The sequence below is a fragment of the Pyxicephalus adspersus genome, chromosome 7 (assembly GCF_032062135.1).
Source record: "Pyxicephalus adspersus chromosome 7, UCB_Pads_2.0, whole genome shotgun sequence".
Lineage (NCBI taxonomy): Eukaryota > Metazoa > Chordata > Amphibia > Anura > Pyxicephalidae > Pyxicephalus > Pyxicephalus adspersus.
The window spans coordinates 38509400-38522870 of NC_092864.1; the positions used below are offsets into that span (position 1 = coordinate 38509400).

At 41.3% G+C, this 13471-nt stretch overlaps 1 protein-coding gene across 1 annotated transcript in view; it reads left to right on the forward strand.

Moving 5' to 3' along the window:
- Positions 1–10253: 10253 nt before the first annotated feature.
- Positions 10254–13471, forward strand: part of KIF5C (kinesin family member 5C) — a 44878-nt gene continuing 41660 nt past the window's right edge. The window contains exon 1 of the mRNA XM_072418140.1: positions 10254–10583. Coding sequence (XP_072274241.1) covers positions 10458–10583 — 126 coding nt within the window. The 5' untranslated portion in view covers positions 10254–10457. The remainder of the gene's footprint in view (positions 10584–13471) is intronic.

Sequence of the window (13471 nt, forward strand, 5' to 3'; positions counted from 1 at the left end):
TTCTCCGAAAATAACCACAAAAAAAGCCATTTTAGAAAAATGACTATTTTTTTTTTTTATAAAGTCTTTTGCATATAAGTTGATTTAAATATTTGCCCTTGTCTATGTTTCTTCTGCTTGCAACATTTCTAAATGAGTTGTCCTAAGCTATATAAAAAAAAAAAAAGAAAAACAAGTTCCAATAATGAAGAGTCCATTGTTTGACTGTATGTAGGATATCCTCTCTGCCTGAGGAGGGTTTGGAAACCTACACACAAGGTGTCAAGGCCAAACAAAAACAAAGAAAGCATGTATATTTAGTAATTTACAAAGATTTTTTTTTTTAAAAAACTGTATCCTTGTTAATGAGAACAGAGTTCTGCTTTAATACACCATTGAGGTTTTACCAGGTCTTTATTGAATTCTATCACATCACAAAGAAATGTTTGCTTTTTTTACTTTGGAGCCTCCCTGGTGCCAGTGGGATGAGGACAGAGTGTTTTCCTGTACTACAAGGCAAGTAACGGGTCTGAAACAGTCTGATTGTTAATAGTTGGACTTTTCTAATGTAACTGACTTTCCTTTTTTTTAATGTATACTTTTTTTTGTAATTTTTTTTTTAATACTTTTTCTGTAAATGAGAAGTGTAGCGCTCATTATCCAAATATTTGTTTGAGGCACTACTTCAGACAGCTTTCCCTGTTACTTGTTCTTGATAAGTGATAATTGCAGGGGAATAAAATACATGAAACAAAGGCGCCTTGCACAAATGTATTTTTTTTGTTTTCCTACATGGGAGAAGCAAGTCACATAGAAACAGTTTAAAGTGTCTGGATTGCCTCGTTTTAAGAATTTGTTGTATGAATAATGGAATTTGGTTGAGACTAAAGAACATCATATTGTGCATTCACCTGATGTAGTGGAGCCTAGAAATTGTCAAAGCTGTCTTATGACCACTCTCTAGGACCAATTTGTCACAGCCAATTGGTACAGCATCTACTCATGCTAACCTGGGAAGTAATCTAGTGAGATTGAGCTCAGGATGTTAATGCTATACTATGCATAGAATGTCTACAAAGAAGCAGTTTATCCTTCTGTTTTATCAACTGAAATGAATTCCAATGAGCTCAAACTCTAAAATAGAAATTTTACAAGAATGCTCAACTATGTATTTGGAAATATTACTTAACCAGACAAATCCTTGTGATATATTGACCACTAGTTGCATAGCTGGTGTTTCTTCAGACCTTGATGGTGCTTTTCACACTAAGATAACCTATTCATTAGGGCATTGTAATAGATGAAAAACTGGACCTAAAGGTATAGAATACAAATAAAGGCAGCTCTGTAATTTTTATTTTTTAAATATATTTAATGAAATTTGACCTGATATCAACCTCCTTTCATGGTGGGGGCTGAACAGAACCTAGTCCGTTAATGTGATGATAGCAAAAACACAGTAGAGAAAGAGAGAGAAATTTTTATCCCCTCACCCCATACCAAGCAGGCTGGATGGTGTTAGTCTGGGACCAGCATGCGCAAACTATGCCCCCTGGGCCATATATGGGCATGTTGAACCCGTTTTATCTTGCCCGTTGAACTCTCTACTTCAGCGGCTCCATGGTCAGTGGCTCTGGCCCCTCCCCCCCAGTCCCCCCCTTTCCCGAGCGGGCAGAGGCACGGACCATGTCCCCTGTACAAAGCCCGCACTCAGGGAAGTGGGTGGAACAACCCGCCCACTCTCCTATCGCAGGCTCAGATCTGTGATGGGAGAGTGGGCGGGGTTATGCCATCATGAAGTCACGTTCAGTAACACCAGTCTCAGCGCTCCATCCATCTGATTCTGGCCTGGCCCCTCTGCCAAATTTTAGAACCTATTGTGGCCCCTGTTGAGTCAAAAAGTTTGCCCACCCCTGCTCTAGGATGACCTGGGATCAGTTGAAGGTTCATGATATACTGTAGAGAAAAAAAATCTAGATTTAATGGTTCATTTTGAAGCAAAAAGCATTTTTTAAAAGTCCTATTGCAAAATTATTTTTTTAGTGTCCATTGAAGGACGTGGGAAGTCTTGTACCATTGGGTTACTGTAGACCAGGCCATGATAACCCCTTCCAACCACTGACATCTCAGAAACAGTACTGAGCATGATCATATAAAAAAAACTCACTTAAATAGATTACAAAAAAAAGAATCTTGGGTTAAGATTTAATCTTGTACATACAGGGCATCTAAAAGGGGCACCTACTAAGAAACCAAATTACCTGGTGTGGCAAACCTCCTGAAGTACCAGACATCCGAAAGGTGAATCGGGAAGGGGCCCTATCCTAGAATGGGGGCATTTCTTAAGGTATCTTAAGATACATAGATGCCAACAAAAACTGGAAGGACTGTACTGAAGTGGAAAAGCTTGAAGAAAAAGCCATTTTGAACACTGCCACAAGAATAACTACCTCCTTAAAATATGAGGATGAGCAGAACCCCCAGACATCACCCCGCATGGAGGAAAACAGGTTACCTATCAGATAACTTAATTTCTACAAGGACCAAAGTTAAAACACCCATTGTAATAGGAAAGAATTGAGATATTCCAAACCAGCACATTCATCCACAGAGGGACACCAGAGCCTTGAAAGCTAAGATAACCTTCCAATTAATGAAGGCAACTGAGTGTTGATATGATTTCACATAGACACAAGAATCAGGGACAGCATGAGCATGAACTTAACACAAATTGGCAACCAAAATTTGGTAACCTATGCAAAAGATAACAAAACAGACCAGGGCATGCCTGCTGTCAAAAATTGTAGTGACCTAACTTTAGAAAATTCAGAGACCCATATGACCCCCAGGTCCTGAGATCTGCCCAAAACTCAAATGAAAACTGGAGGAGAACCCATTCAAGGAAGACTAAAGTCCTGGCACTCAGAATCCCATAAAAACAACAGGATCCCAAACCTTCCTCAGAAGCTGACTTCATTATGGAAGTATTTGAAGCAGCCTGATCATGAAGAATAACAAAAGATTCACTTTTTGCCAGCACCACCTGTAGTGTGTAATCAGAAACACCAACAAAGAGTTAATAGTAGTAGCATAGTAAGGCCAATAAAGTAGAAGGGATCCTATTCTTTGACAGATTGCACCCAGGAAAATGCCCTTCAACAATGTTAGTACAGATTGTACAGTGCGTAGCATGGTGCAAGACCTAGTTCCTGTGACTGACAGGAAAGCGAGACACCTTACCAGTATCATCCAAGGGTGACACTTCTGAACATTGAGTCAATGCTGCAATATCCACCAACATCCTGATCTTTGATAAAAGGATCCTCGAGAGGTAACTTTCAGATCAACTAAGGGAGTAGATCACAGACTAGAAAGTCGTCAAAGAAAACCTCCAACAACTGTCAAGATGGAAACCGAGTGTTCCCATTCCCAGTGGGTGCTCTAAAAGGTTCTTTTCACTCTCTGGGATTCTAAAGAACCCAAAACAGTAAGTCGATCTGTAACTTTTCCCATAACAGTTGAAACAGGGTTGGCTACTGCAACTTCTTGAAAATATTCTCTCTAGGAAATGATTGAGAGGATTCACAGTGAAACCCTGACAATGCGGTCAAATGCTATGAAGCATCAAAGGCAAAAAAAAAGTAATTGTGCACTCAAAATGTCTCCAGGCGGAGTCATTGAGAAACTGACCTACTCTCCATAAGGCTATGTTGGGCAATGCAGAGGCCTGGGCACAGACTAGCACCCTCAGGAAGCAGTGAAGAGCTAACTCCGGAACCATCGGCAGAATGTTATCAGGGTCACCCGTAGCAGAGGAACTGCCAACACCTAACCATGTGGAGGTTAGGCCAAAGGTCTCAAGGTTCAAGGCAAGACCTCAAGTAAATATTACAACCTTGACAGCCAACCAACAGATGAGGGTAAAGTTGCTGGAGGTGGCCAAGTCAGTCACTATAGGTGAACAGTAAGAACTGACCAAGGATTGGATTTCTATGTAGCTCTGCAAGACAAACCCCTGGGGAGGGAAATGCTTCCTCAATGTTGTATAGTAAAAGAGAGCATGTAGAGCATGTCTCCATCAAATGACATCCATGCTCAGAATTAATCCATTCTATAGTGAAGCTGAAAGACAGAATTTGGAAAAGAGAACCTAATGACCTAAGAGATGTAGCTTCCAGTGACCAAGCCATTTGCTGAGCCATCAGAAACAGAGCACGACCAAAGGCAAACCCAACAGTTCTGGACCTAAAAAGTTCTCCATGACTGTAACCAGTTTGTACCTGTAATGGGGTTTGGACATTGCCTAGACATGGAACCCTGTGCTTTATGGTCATTTCCAGGCTATCCCCACAACATGCAGTCCAGCAGGGTCCAGATCATTCTTGGGCCAGACTTGACTCTGCACAAAGAAACATCTGCTGTTACAGCGAGAGGAAGAAACTTGTCTGAAATACAAGAAATCAGGCATAAGTTTATTACACAGAGGAGGTGAGGAAAAGGGACACCAGCAATTAACTCAGGCACATAGATCGTGGACGGGGTTATCATGGACCGTTTTTTATTATCTATGCCAAAATTTACTCCTCCTGTAGGCAGCAGTATAACCTTAAGGTACCACAGTGACTTGGTTCTTCATTGGATTACAAAGTTATTAATTTATTTTTAATTAGCTTTTCATTGTCATCTTACTTTAGTTGGAACGATGTGCAAAGCTTATAGAGACCTACCCAACACCAACTCACATCTGCAATTGTTGCCTATGGGGTATCCAGCAAATAGTAACCTGAAGGAGCTATATACCTATGAGGTTACCTAATTAGTTTGAATTGCTTTGCAGAACTATATATTTTGTATTGTTTATTTGCTTGTTTTTACTTTAAAGTAGAACTAAAGCATTGAAATAAAATTTATGACAAGGCAGATCTTTAATTGGCAAAAGGGGCCACATTCCTGTCCTAGGGTGACAATGCGTACTCGCAGTATGGTATCAATGGAGAAGGAGCATTGTTGTTCTAAGTGATACCCTTATTGGACCACAACTACCTTTTCTCCATTACATAGAAAGAATCTGCCCTGTAGTTCACAGAAGGTGGAAGGAAGAGCTGGTAAGAGCATTTAATATTTAAGTTCAGTGCACAAGGCATTACAAGGACACAAGATCTGTACCTGCAGAAAATGAGCTTGGCCTGAACAAAGAAAACAAATGCAGCCATCACATCAAATTACTGGTAAGCTGTTCTATATTCACAGTTTTGTTCTTGGCTTTAGATACCTATTAAGGTTGGAAGCTGGGTCTTGCTTGTATTTTTGTTTTATTTATTTAGTTTTGTACAACTGTCAGTATCAGAGATTTTACACATTGCAAAAATAAATCAAGCAATATTCCCACCTGTATAAATACCAGCTCTTCCATTTACATACAAGTGATATTGTGTTTTGGCCATCTAAGCCTTTGTTGGTGCCATTGCCGGATTCTATACTGCAGCTTGGATAGTCGTTGGGCAGCAGTTTTATTTTAGGGTATTAATCCGAGTCAGATCAAAATGCACTAAAAGGATGAATGATGTGGCTGTCTTACAGGAAGCACAGGGCTGCAAAATATTTTTTCTAAGCCGGAGAGGATTATGTTATAAACAATGAAATCACCAGCACAAAGAAGCCATGTCAGAGTTCACTACAGAATGCAGAATCCTCAGGAACACACACCGTATAGCAGGATATAGAGCTGAATGGAGTGTATATTTCATGAATCCTTCACTTCCCTAAAGTAATACTTTAGGCAGATTCATAAAACATAAATTCATTCAGCTTTGTATTCAAATATACACCCTTATTTTCATTTTTCATACAAGGAGTGCCCAAATGACCTGTTATTAGCCTCTTGCAGTCCATGTATAGGGGAGTTCAAATTAAAGGAGGAAGAAGCAACACCAAGATTTAGCAGATGTGTTGCAGTGCAAGGAGAATGTTCATAGAAGGAGAGAAGAGTGACTCAGAGATGAGTTCATCAACCCACCAGCTTCTCTTTTCACTGTCCAATCACAGGCTGGTAATACTTACCTATCCTGTCACTTAAGCTACCTATCTCCATTGTAGTGAAGAGAAATGGCTTCTTGAAGAATCTTCAATATTAAATATCCATGAGTGCTCCATATCCATCAATGCCTCATATCCATGAGAGCTCCATATTCAAGATTACTCTGTATCCATCAATGCCCTATATCTATGAGCACCCCCTATGTATGAGTGCCCCATATCCACAATTTCTCCATACCTACAAATGCCCTGTATCCATGAGTGTCCCATGTGTGCAACTTGAGACCAGGGATCCACCATTTTTTTACTTGGTTGGCTGTTTAGAATTTAAAGGATTCTATTCTTTATACATCACTTACCTATAACAAATTTTCATTCATGCCATGCATGCTTGTCCAGGATCAATGACTCAAAAAAAGCACTGTTTAGGGCCAGCCTAGGAAATAATATTTTTAGAAGGAGGGTCAGCCACTGCAATCTCTTACTCTCCTCTACAAGATATGAACAGAGCACACTTCTGGCCACTAGAGGGAGCAGTTTACAAGCCATTAACTGCAAGCTAATAGGTTTGGCTCATCCAAGTGGCCCAAAGCATAGGGACAGCCCTACAAAAAGTTCAGGTGTTTCCAGTGAAAGGTATTGTTAATGCTACAACAAAGACACTGATGACAATTATTCCTTTCTAAGCTTGGCAACCCTTTGGAAAATATCATTTTCTATTCCAGCATGACTGTGCATCTAAGCCTGTGCCGCTCCAGAAAGACATAGTATGATGAGTTTGGTGTTGATCAACTTTAGTAGCCTGCACATATCCCTAAACTTCAACCCTAATGAACATCTTTGGAATGAATTGGAATGTAGATTCAACAGGGGTTCACCGTGCAGGGGTTCAACATCAGTACATGACCTTACAAATGCTCCTTTGGATAAGTGGCCACAAATTGAATTTTTAGAAGTATGGAGAATATTAGAGCTGCAAAGGTTGTGTGTGTGGTGGTAGTGGTGGGAATCATAATAATACCCATGGCTATAGAATGGGATGTTCAAAAGAATATCCAATAAGGCACTAGGTATCCTGCAGCTTTATTTGTGCACCAAGTGTGGCTGCAGCTGACTTCATAATACCAGCGTGTATTTCCTGATGTCACCCAGGGGCTGCTGTTCTAAATACACATTGATTGACAGTGGCAAAGCAAAAAATACAAATGTATCCTGCATAGTTCCATTGCAGCACACTGAAGGCCATTGGGTCCTCTCTGCTGAATTTTATCCTTCTGCCCCAGTTCCTCAAAACAGCAGTGTTGTGATTATGGGTGGTTCAGCACTGCAAAGGGAATGTGGAATGGTTTTGTACAAGGTTTCTTTTTTGCGGTTAGGATTAAAACATATGAAATAGTTTTCTCATCACAGCGGTGATTTGCACCTTCTCAGAATTCTCAGTAGGATTGGACACAAGGGGCTGCTAAGCAAGTTCCATCTGCTGTGCTGTCTCTTTGCCAATTTTTAGTATCCTGAGAATCCTTTGTAATGTATAAATGTGATTTTTTTACACAAACATTTCATATATAATAGAAAATATCTGAAACATTACTTAACAAATAGAATAATTCTGACCTATAAATGCAGTATCCCTTTGAGGGGTGAGTGCTATTGTCATCGATGGCTTCCTTTACAACTGAAGCGAATATAGCCAGAGTGAAATATTGTGCACATGCGGCACATTAGGTCCAGAAGTTTATTTTCCCTGAATAATTTTTATGACTCAGACCTGCATAAAAGTTCTTAAAGGTTCTGCAAACAGTAGTAAAAAAAAATGATGAATCATTGGACTGGGCTGCTTTTTCTTTCTAGCGGAGGTAAAATTCAAGACAAATGTCATCCATCCGACGAATGGTTGAAGACAACAGTATGGCATCAATTCATCACATTTTAAATGTAAAAGCACCACCAGGGCTCCTGATTATCATTAAAACCAAAAGAAGTAAAACAATGAAAATTCATAAACACAAGTTTGTCACCGCACACATCCATGTAGCACGTTTGGACTTTCTATTTCTGAACCACTTCTGTCAACTTTATTTGGAACCTGGCAAGCAGCTGAAAAGCATTTGGGAAGACAAGGATGTGTTTCTATCTATACAAGACAAGGCTAAGTCATGACGGGTGGTGGGACCAGATGTTCCCTGGTAAATCCCAGGTGTTGGCACCTTCCTAATGAACCAGCATTTCAATATTTTAACATTTGGTACCCAACCTCTCACTACCCCCCACCTTCATTCCCCATTGGTGCCATGTGTTATCTCAACTTCAGTTGAAGGGCATGGGATCCTCACCAAATCCTCACCATCTGAACTTTGCCAAACACAACACCTCCTATACCACTCCTATAGCAGCACAAGACCCCTTTTTATCAAGGAAATAAATCAGAACAATGAAAACTCGAAAATATCATTTTGTTACCGAAGTAATATGCTGCATGGAGACATTCCATGTAGCATATTAGGTTCGACTTCTGCTAAACTGCTTCCGTCATCTTAAATGGGGACATGCCAAGCAGCTAAAGAGCAGTTCGGAAGCATTTGTGAGCAAAAAAGACGAGTTTCTATTTCCTATATCCTCCATGCAAGACAAAGGCTAAGTTTTAGATGATGGATGGTGGGACCAGACATTCCCTGGTGGCTTCTGGAGGTTGGCACCTTCCTAACATTTGAGAATTGGGTACCTAACCACTTACTCCCACTGCTATTCAATCCCTATGGGTGGCTACGTGTGGGGTCTAAGTGGCAGTTTAGTAACCCCACCGCATCCTCCCCTTCTGTGTAATCCAGGAGGTGCATAGTATGTTCCTGAATGAGGGTCTTGTGCTCTCCTTAGCTGACAGGGGCCCCTATAGCCAGGGCCAGACCTGTTTTTGGGGTGGGGGGCCCCTAGGTCAGTTCTGCACAGGGTCCACTGCTAGCTACAACCACCACTGGTTTGAACTTTTGCAAACACAACCTTAAAACCACTGCTAATTTTCATGCGTTTGATAAAGCCTAGAAAATGTCCATAAAAATGACCTGTATCCACTCCTGGACACCAAGTGGTTGGATTTGGATGCCTTGTTGGGGTGACAACCCTGGCAGTGTGGACATAGCGTAGAGGGGGAGAATATGGCTCAGCAGCTCGTCCAATACCCAGTCATCAGTCAGACATGGCTACGTCTCCCATCAGAATCCTTGTCATCAGAACGTTTGCTGAATTATCATCCCCAGCAGAATAGAGAGAGAATGAGATCATTCAGTAATTCAGTAAAAGTCCCAGTTTGTGTCTAATGGTTTCCGGAGCACTGTGTCCTGTGCCATAGGAGCTCTGTCCTCCATGATGAATGTTACGGCTGCAGCAGGATGTCTCTCTTTGCTGTGATGGGTCACAAATACCACCATTCATTTAATCTGTAATGTACCACTGGAAGCCTGATTGGATTGTATATGTATAAACAAACATTGCAGGATAGATGTGACCTACCCAGACAGCACCAATGGTGAGTTAAATGGATTATCAGTGAAGCATCAAAAATATATCTTAAAGTGGACCTGTGAGAACTAAACATTGAGAAATATGTGGTCCCCCATAACATACAATTTAGGGGATCTGACTTACCTCATCTGCAGGCTTGTACCAGGGCAATGTCCAGTCCTAAAGTATTGAAGCCAGAGAAAGTCAAACTACTTGCATTTTCACAAGGAAATGACACCTTTCATATTTCCCTTAAAGAGCTCCCCTTATGCCAGCTCGCTCTTTGCACATGGGCACAATGGAGTGCCGCTTCTTCTAATAGTGTTTCTCAAATGTAAACAATCTCACTCTGGCAAGATCAGATGCCTGGGCATTTATTTGGTGGATGCCCCTGGGGATGCAAGGACCAATTCTTCCTTTCCTTTCCTTTCCTCTTTCCTTTCCTTTCCTTTCCTTTCCTTTTCCTTTCCTCTTTCCTTTCCTTTCCTTTCCTTTCCTCTTTCCTTTCCTTTCCTCTTTCCTTTCCTTTCCTCTTTCCTTTCCTTTCCTTTCCTCCTTTCCTTTCCTCTGGATAAAGCACACAGTCACCATCAGCACCCTGACAACTGGTCCTGACTCCTGAATCCCCCCCCCCCCTTGCACCTGTCATCACAGGCCCCAGACTACAACTCCCAGCATCCCCTGCGGCAGGGAGGGAGGCTGTGCTCAGGGAGGGGCCCTGGGATGCAGTGAAGTCACAAAGCTGGTGCTGCTGGCAGGGAGAAGGTGGATGCTGGTGCTGATGCAGGATGGCTGGGCTGTTCTCCAGCAGGGATACCATCTGACTGCACCCATGCAGTGCCCAGGCTGGATGACCCTCTGATCAGGGTTGGAGGCTGATTGCTGGTGGACTCCCCATCCTTATTGTGCTCATTATTATTGATGTGCTGACCCCCCAGGAAAAGATGGCAGACCCTGCTGAATGCAGCATCAAGGTGATGTGCCGCTTCAGGCCTCTCAACAGTGCAGAGATCCATAGAGGGGACAAGTTCATCCCTGTCTTCAAGGGGGATGACACCATTGTGATTGGGGTAAGTAACCTTCACCCCCCCCCCCCATCCCTGCACCTAGATATGCATAGAGGTGATCAGTATGCCAGCAGCAAATACCTGTCTATGGAATGGATTGCCTGTGTGGCCATTGTGTGTATGTGTGTGATCACCTTGCATCTCTGCAGAGGATATGTAATATCCAGAGCTGATCCCAGGTATAAGCCTCTATGTATGGATATGCCTGGCTATATTTTATTATTGCTTCTATATAGTCATGTGTACTAGTGTATCAGGTCATAGAACATTGGGAGATCCATGGATTCTGTATATCCTAGCAGTATGTATTCATCAAGATCTGCCAGACCATCTGTGATTGTGTAATTGTGTATGTATGTATATGTATGTATGTATGTATATATACACTCAACAAATGTAGGATGGCACATTTATGTACAAAAAACAAATTGATACATTCAACGACTAAAGGGTGATAATTTGATACATGTATCAGTTTGACATTTTTGTCAGATTTAAGATAACAACTTGATACATACAATGCTGTGTAATTATAAATACAGTTTACCAATAATAATAATACATGCACCACCCATAGGGTCACTGGTGAGCTGGAAGGGTGTGATGAAAGCATAGAAAAATCTAATGTCCACCTATCACTTATACATCACTTGTGCCCATATGGAAGCAATAGATTTGCTCCTTTTCATATAGTCATGGTAATTTATATAAATATAACTGATGCATGTATCAATCTGTTATTTTACAACTGATAAATGTATCAATGTTTTAGCTGACACATGTATCATTTAATCATCCTATAGTTGGTAAATGTATCAATCTGTTATCCTGCACACCTGTGTAGATTCCTGATGTGTGTGTGTGTGTGTATATATATAGGGGTGCAGAGTGTTTATTTTTGGGTGTACATAGCTTGATGTGTGTGTATAGGGGTACCGTGTGTTTATTGTTGGGTGTACATAGCTTGATGTGTGTGTGTATATATAGGGGTGCAGAGTGTTTATTTTTGGGTGTACATAGCTTGATGTGTGTATAGAGGTACAGTGTGTTTATTTTTTGGGTGCACATAGCTTGCTGTGTGTGTATAGGGGTGGAGAGGTGTTCTATGATCAGCCTATGTCTGTCCATATAATAATGAGAAATCAGTATTTTGCTATAAGAGGGAATCTGTCATGGCATTATTTGGAGACAGATAGGTCACATATTTGTACAACCATACATGTGTGATGGGTTATGAATCATCCCATGGCTGGTTGTTATTTTGCACTGATTTATGCAGGGTGGATGATCTGTATCTATTAGGGGAGGGGTGTCTGTGCATCTGCTAGAAGGGATGGATAGGGGATCTCTGGATTTTACGAGGATAGGGGTATTTGCATCATGATCGATTTTTCTGGGGCACAGGGATAACCTGTATATCGATGTGTGTATAGAAAAGGAGATGGGGGTATTAAGCCACACACCGAGAGGGGGCGCTGCTGCTCAGGTGGGACGTTGCTTTCATGCTTGGGTAGTCGTCCTGGTAATCAAAGGGCCCGATCTGTATCTGGGGACATTGAATGATCCCTTCCAGGGGGGGTGTTATTCTTCCTTTGAGTCCGGTGTCAACATATAACTGCAGCCTCCCATAGACCACATGGGTTCTGACGCGGCACGAGCCAGTGTTCATCATTAACCCTTTCCTCTCCAAGACATCAGCCTAATACCTTACCCTGATCATCAGATTTTTGCTAAATCAGCAGATCCCTTTTTTGTGTTTGCAATGTTGCAAAGCTAAGATCTTTTGCATTGTGATTAAGTAGAGAGAGCCCGGGGATCGCCATGATGATGATGATGATTATGATGATGCCATGGCAGCTGGGGAGATTTCTGGCTGGTTCGGTGCTGCTGCAACCTTGGCGATGACGTCATACCGGCCGGCGCATGCGCTCTGGCGCTCCTGCAGTGGTCCGGCTGACAATTCTTCTAGCTAGATCCATGGAGGCTGAATGGGAGCTTCACCCAGCACATCAGCATTGTTCAGCTAGATGCTTCCTGATGGGGATTTAATTATTTAGTAAGCCTATTGTTTCAGCCTGCCCTGCTGCTCTCATTCTTTTACACCTGCTGATGGCTCTGCCCTGAGTGTCTATAATCAGAGCTTTCTATGGCTGGCCATCCAGCAATGTAACTTTTTTTACACAATATTAATTACACATTCACTGTAACAATATTAATTACACATTCACTGTAACAATATTAATTACACATTCACTGTAACAATATTAATTACACATTCACTGTTTTTCCTCAATTACCCATATACAGTGTATCTGATCTGTGTCATTGGTTGGTCAGTGTGAACAGATTATTACATAGAAAATAAAGTCCAATATGGCATGTTTGCTTTTTTACTCCACATTCATTCTTAGATAATGTATATTCCAATATCCTCCAAGCCAGGGTTCCTCCAAAGGTTGCTGGGGGTACTTTGAACGATTGGCAATTTGCTACTCTCCAATCACTTACCCCTGACACCAATGATCTTTTTGGTGATCAGTAAGCATGACATTCTTCCCAATAATCCCATGCTAATGTACTGTTCACCGGGCATATCATAAATATTGGCAGGGGTTCCATGAGACCTCAATGGGTTCCCCTATGTTAAAAAAGGCTGATACTATAGATCATGGGATTCATGAAATATTGTCTACCTACTACCCCTCTCATGTTTAAATCTTGTGTGCAGCGTCTCCTTCTATGTCATTGTATCTCTATATAAATACATTTTATTATTATTATAGTAATGATGTTCCCTATTTAATATAAACATAGATTTCAAATACTGTTTAATAATAATAATATTAATAACCAGTACAAGTTTGAAAGTTTGAATAATGCTAACTCATAAC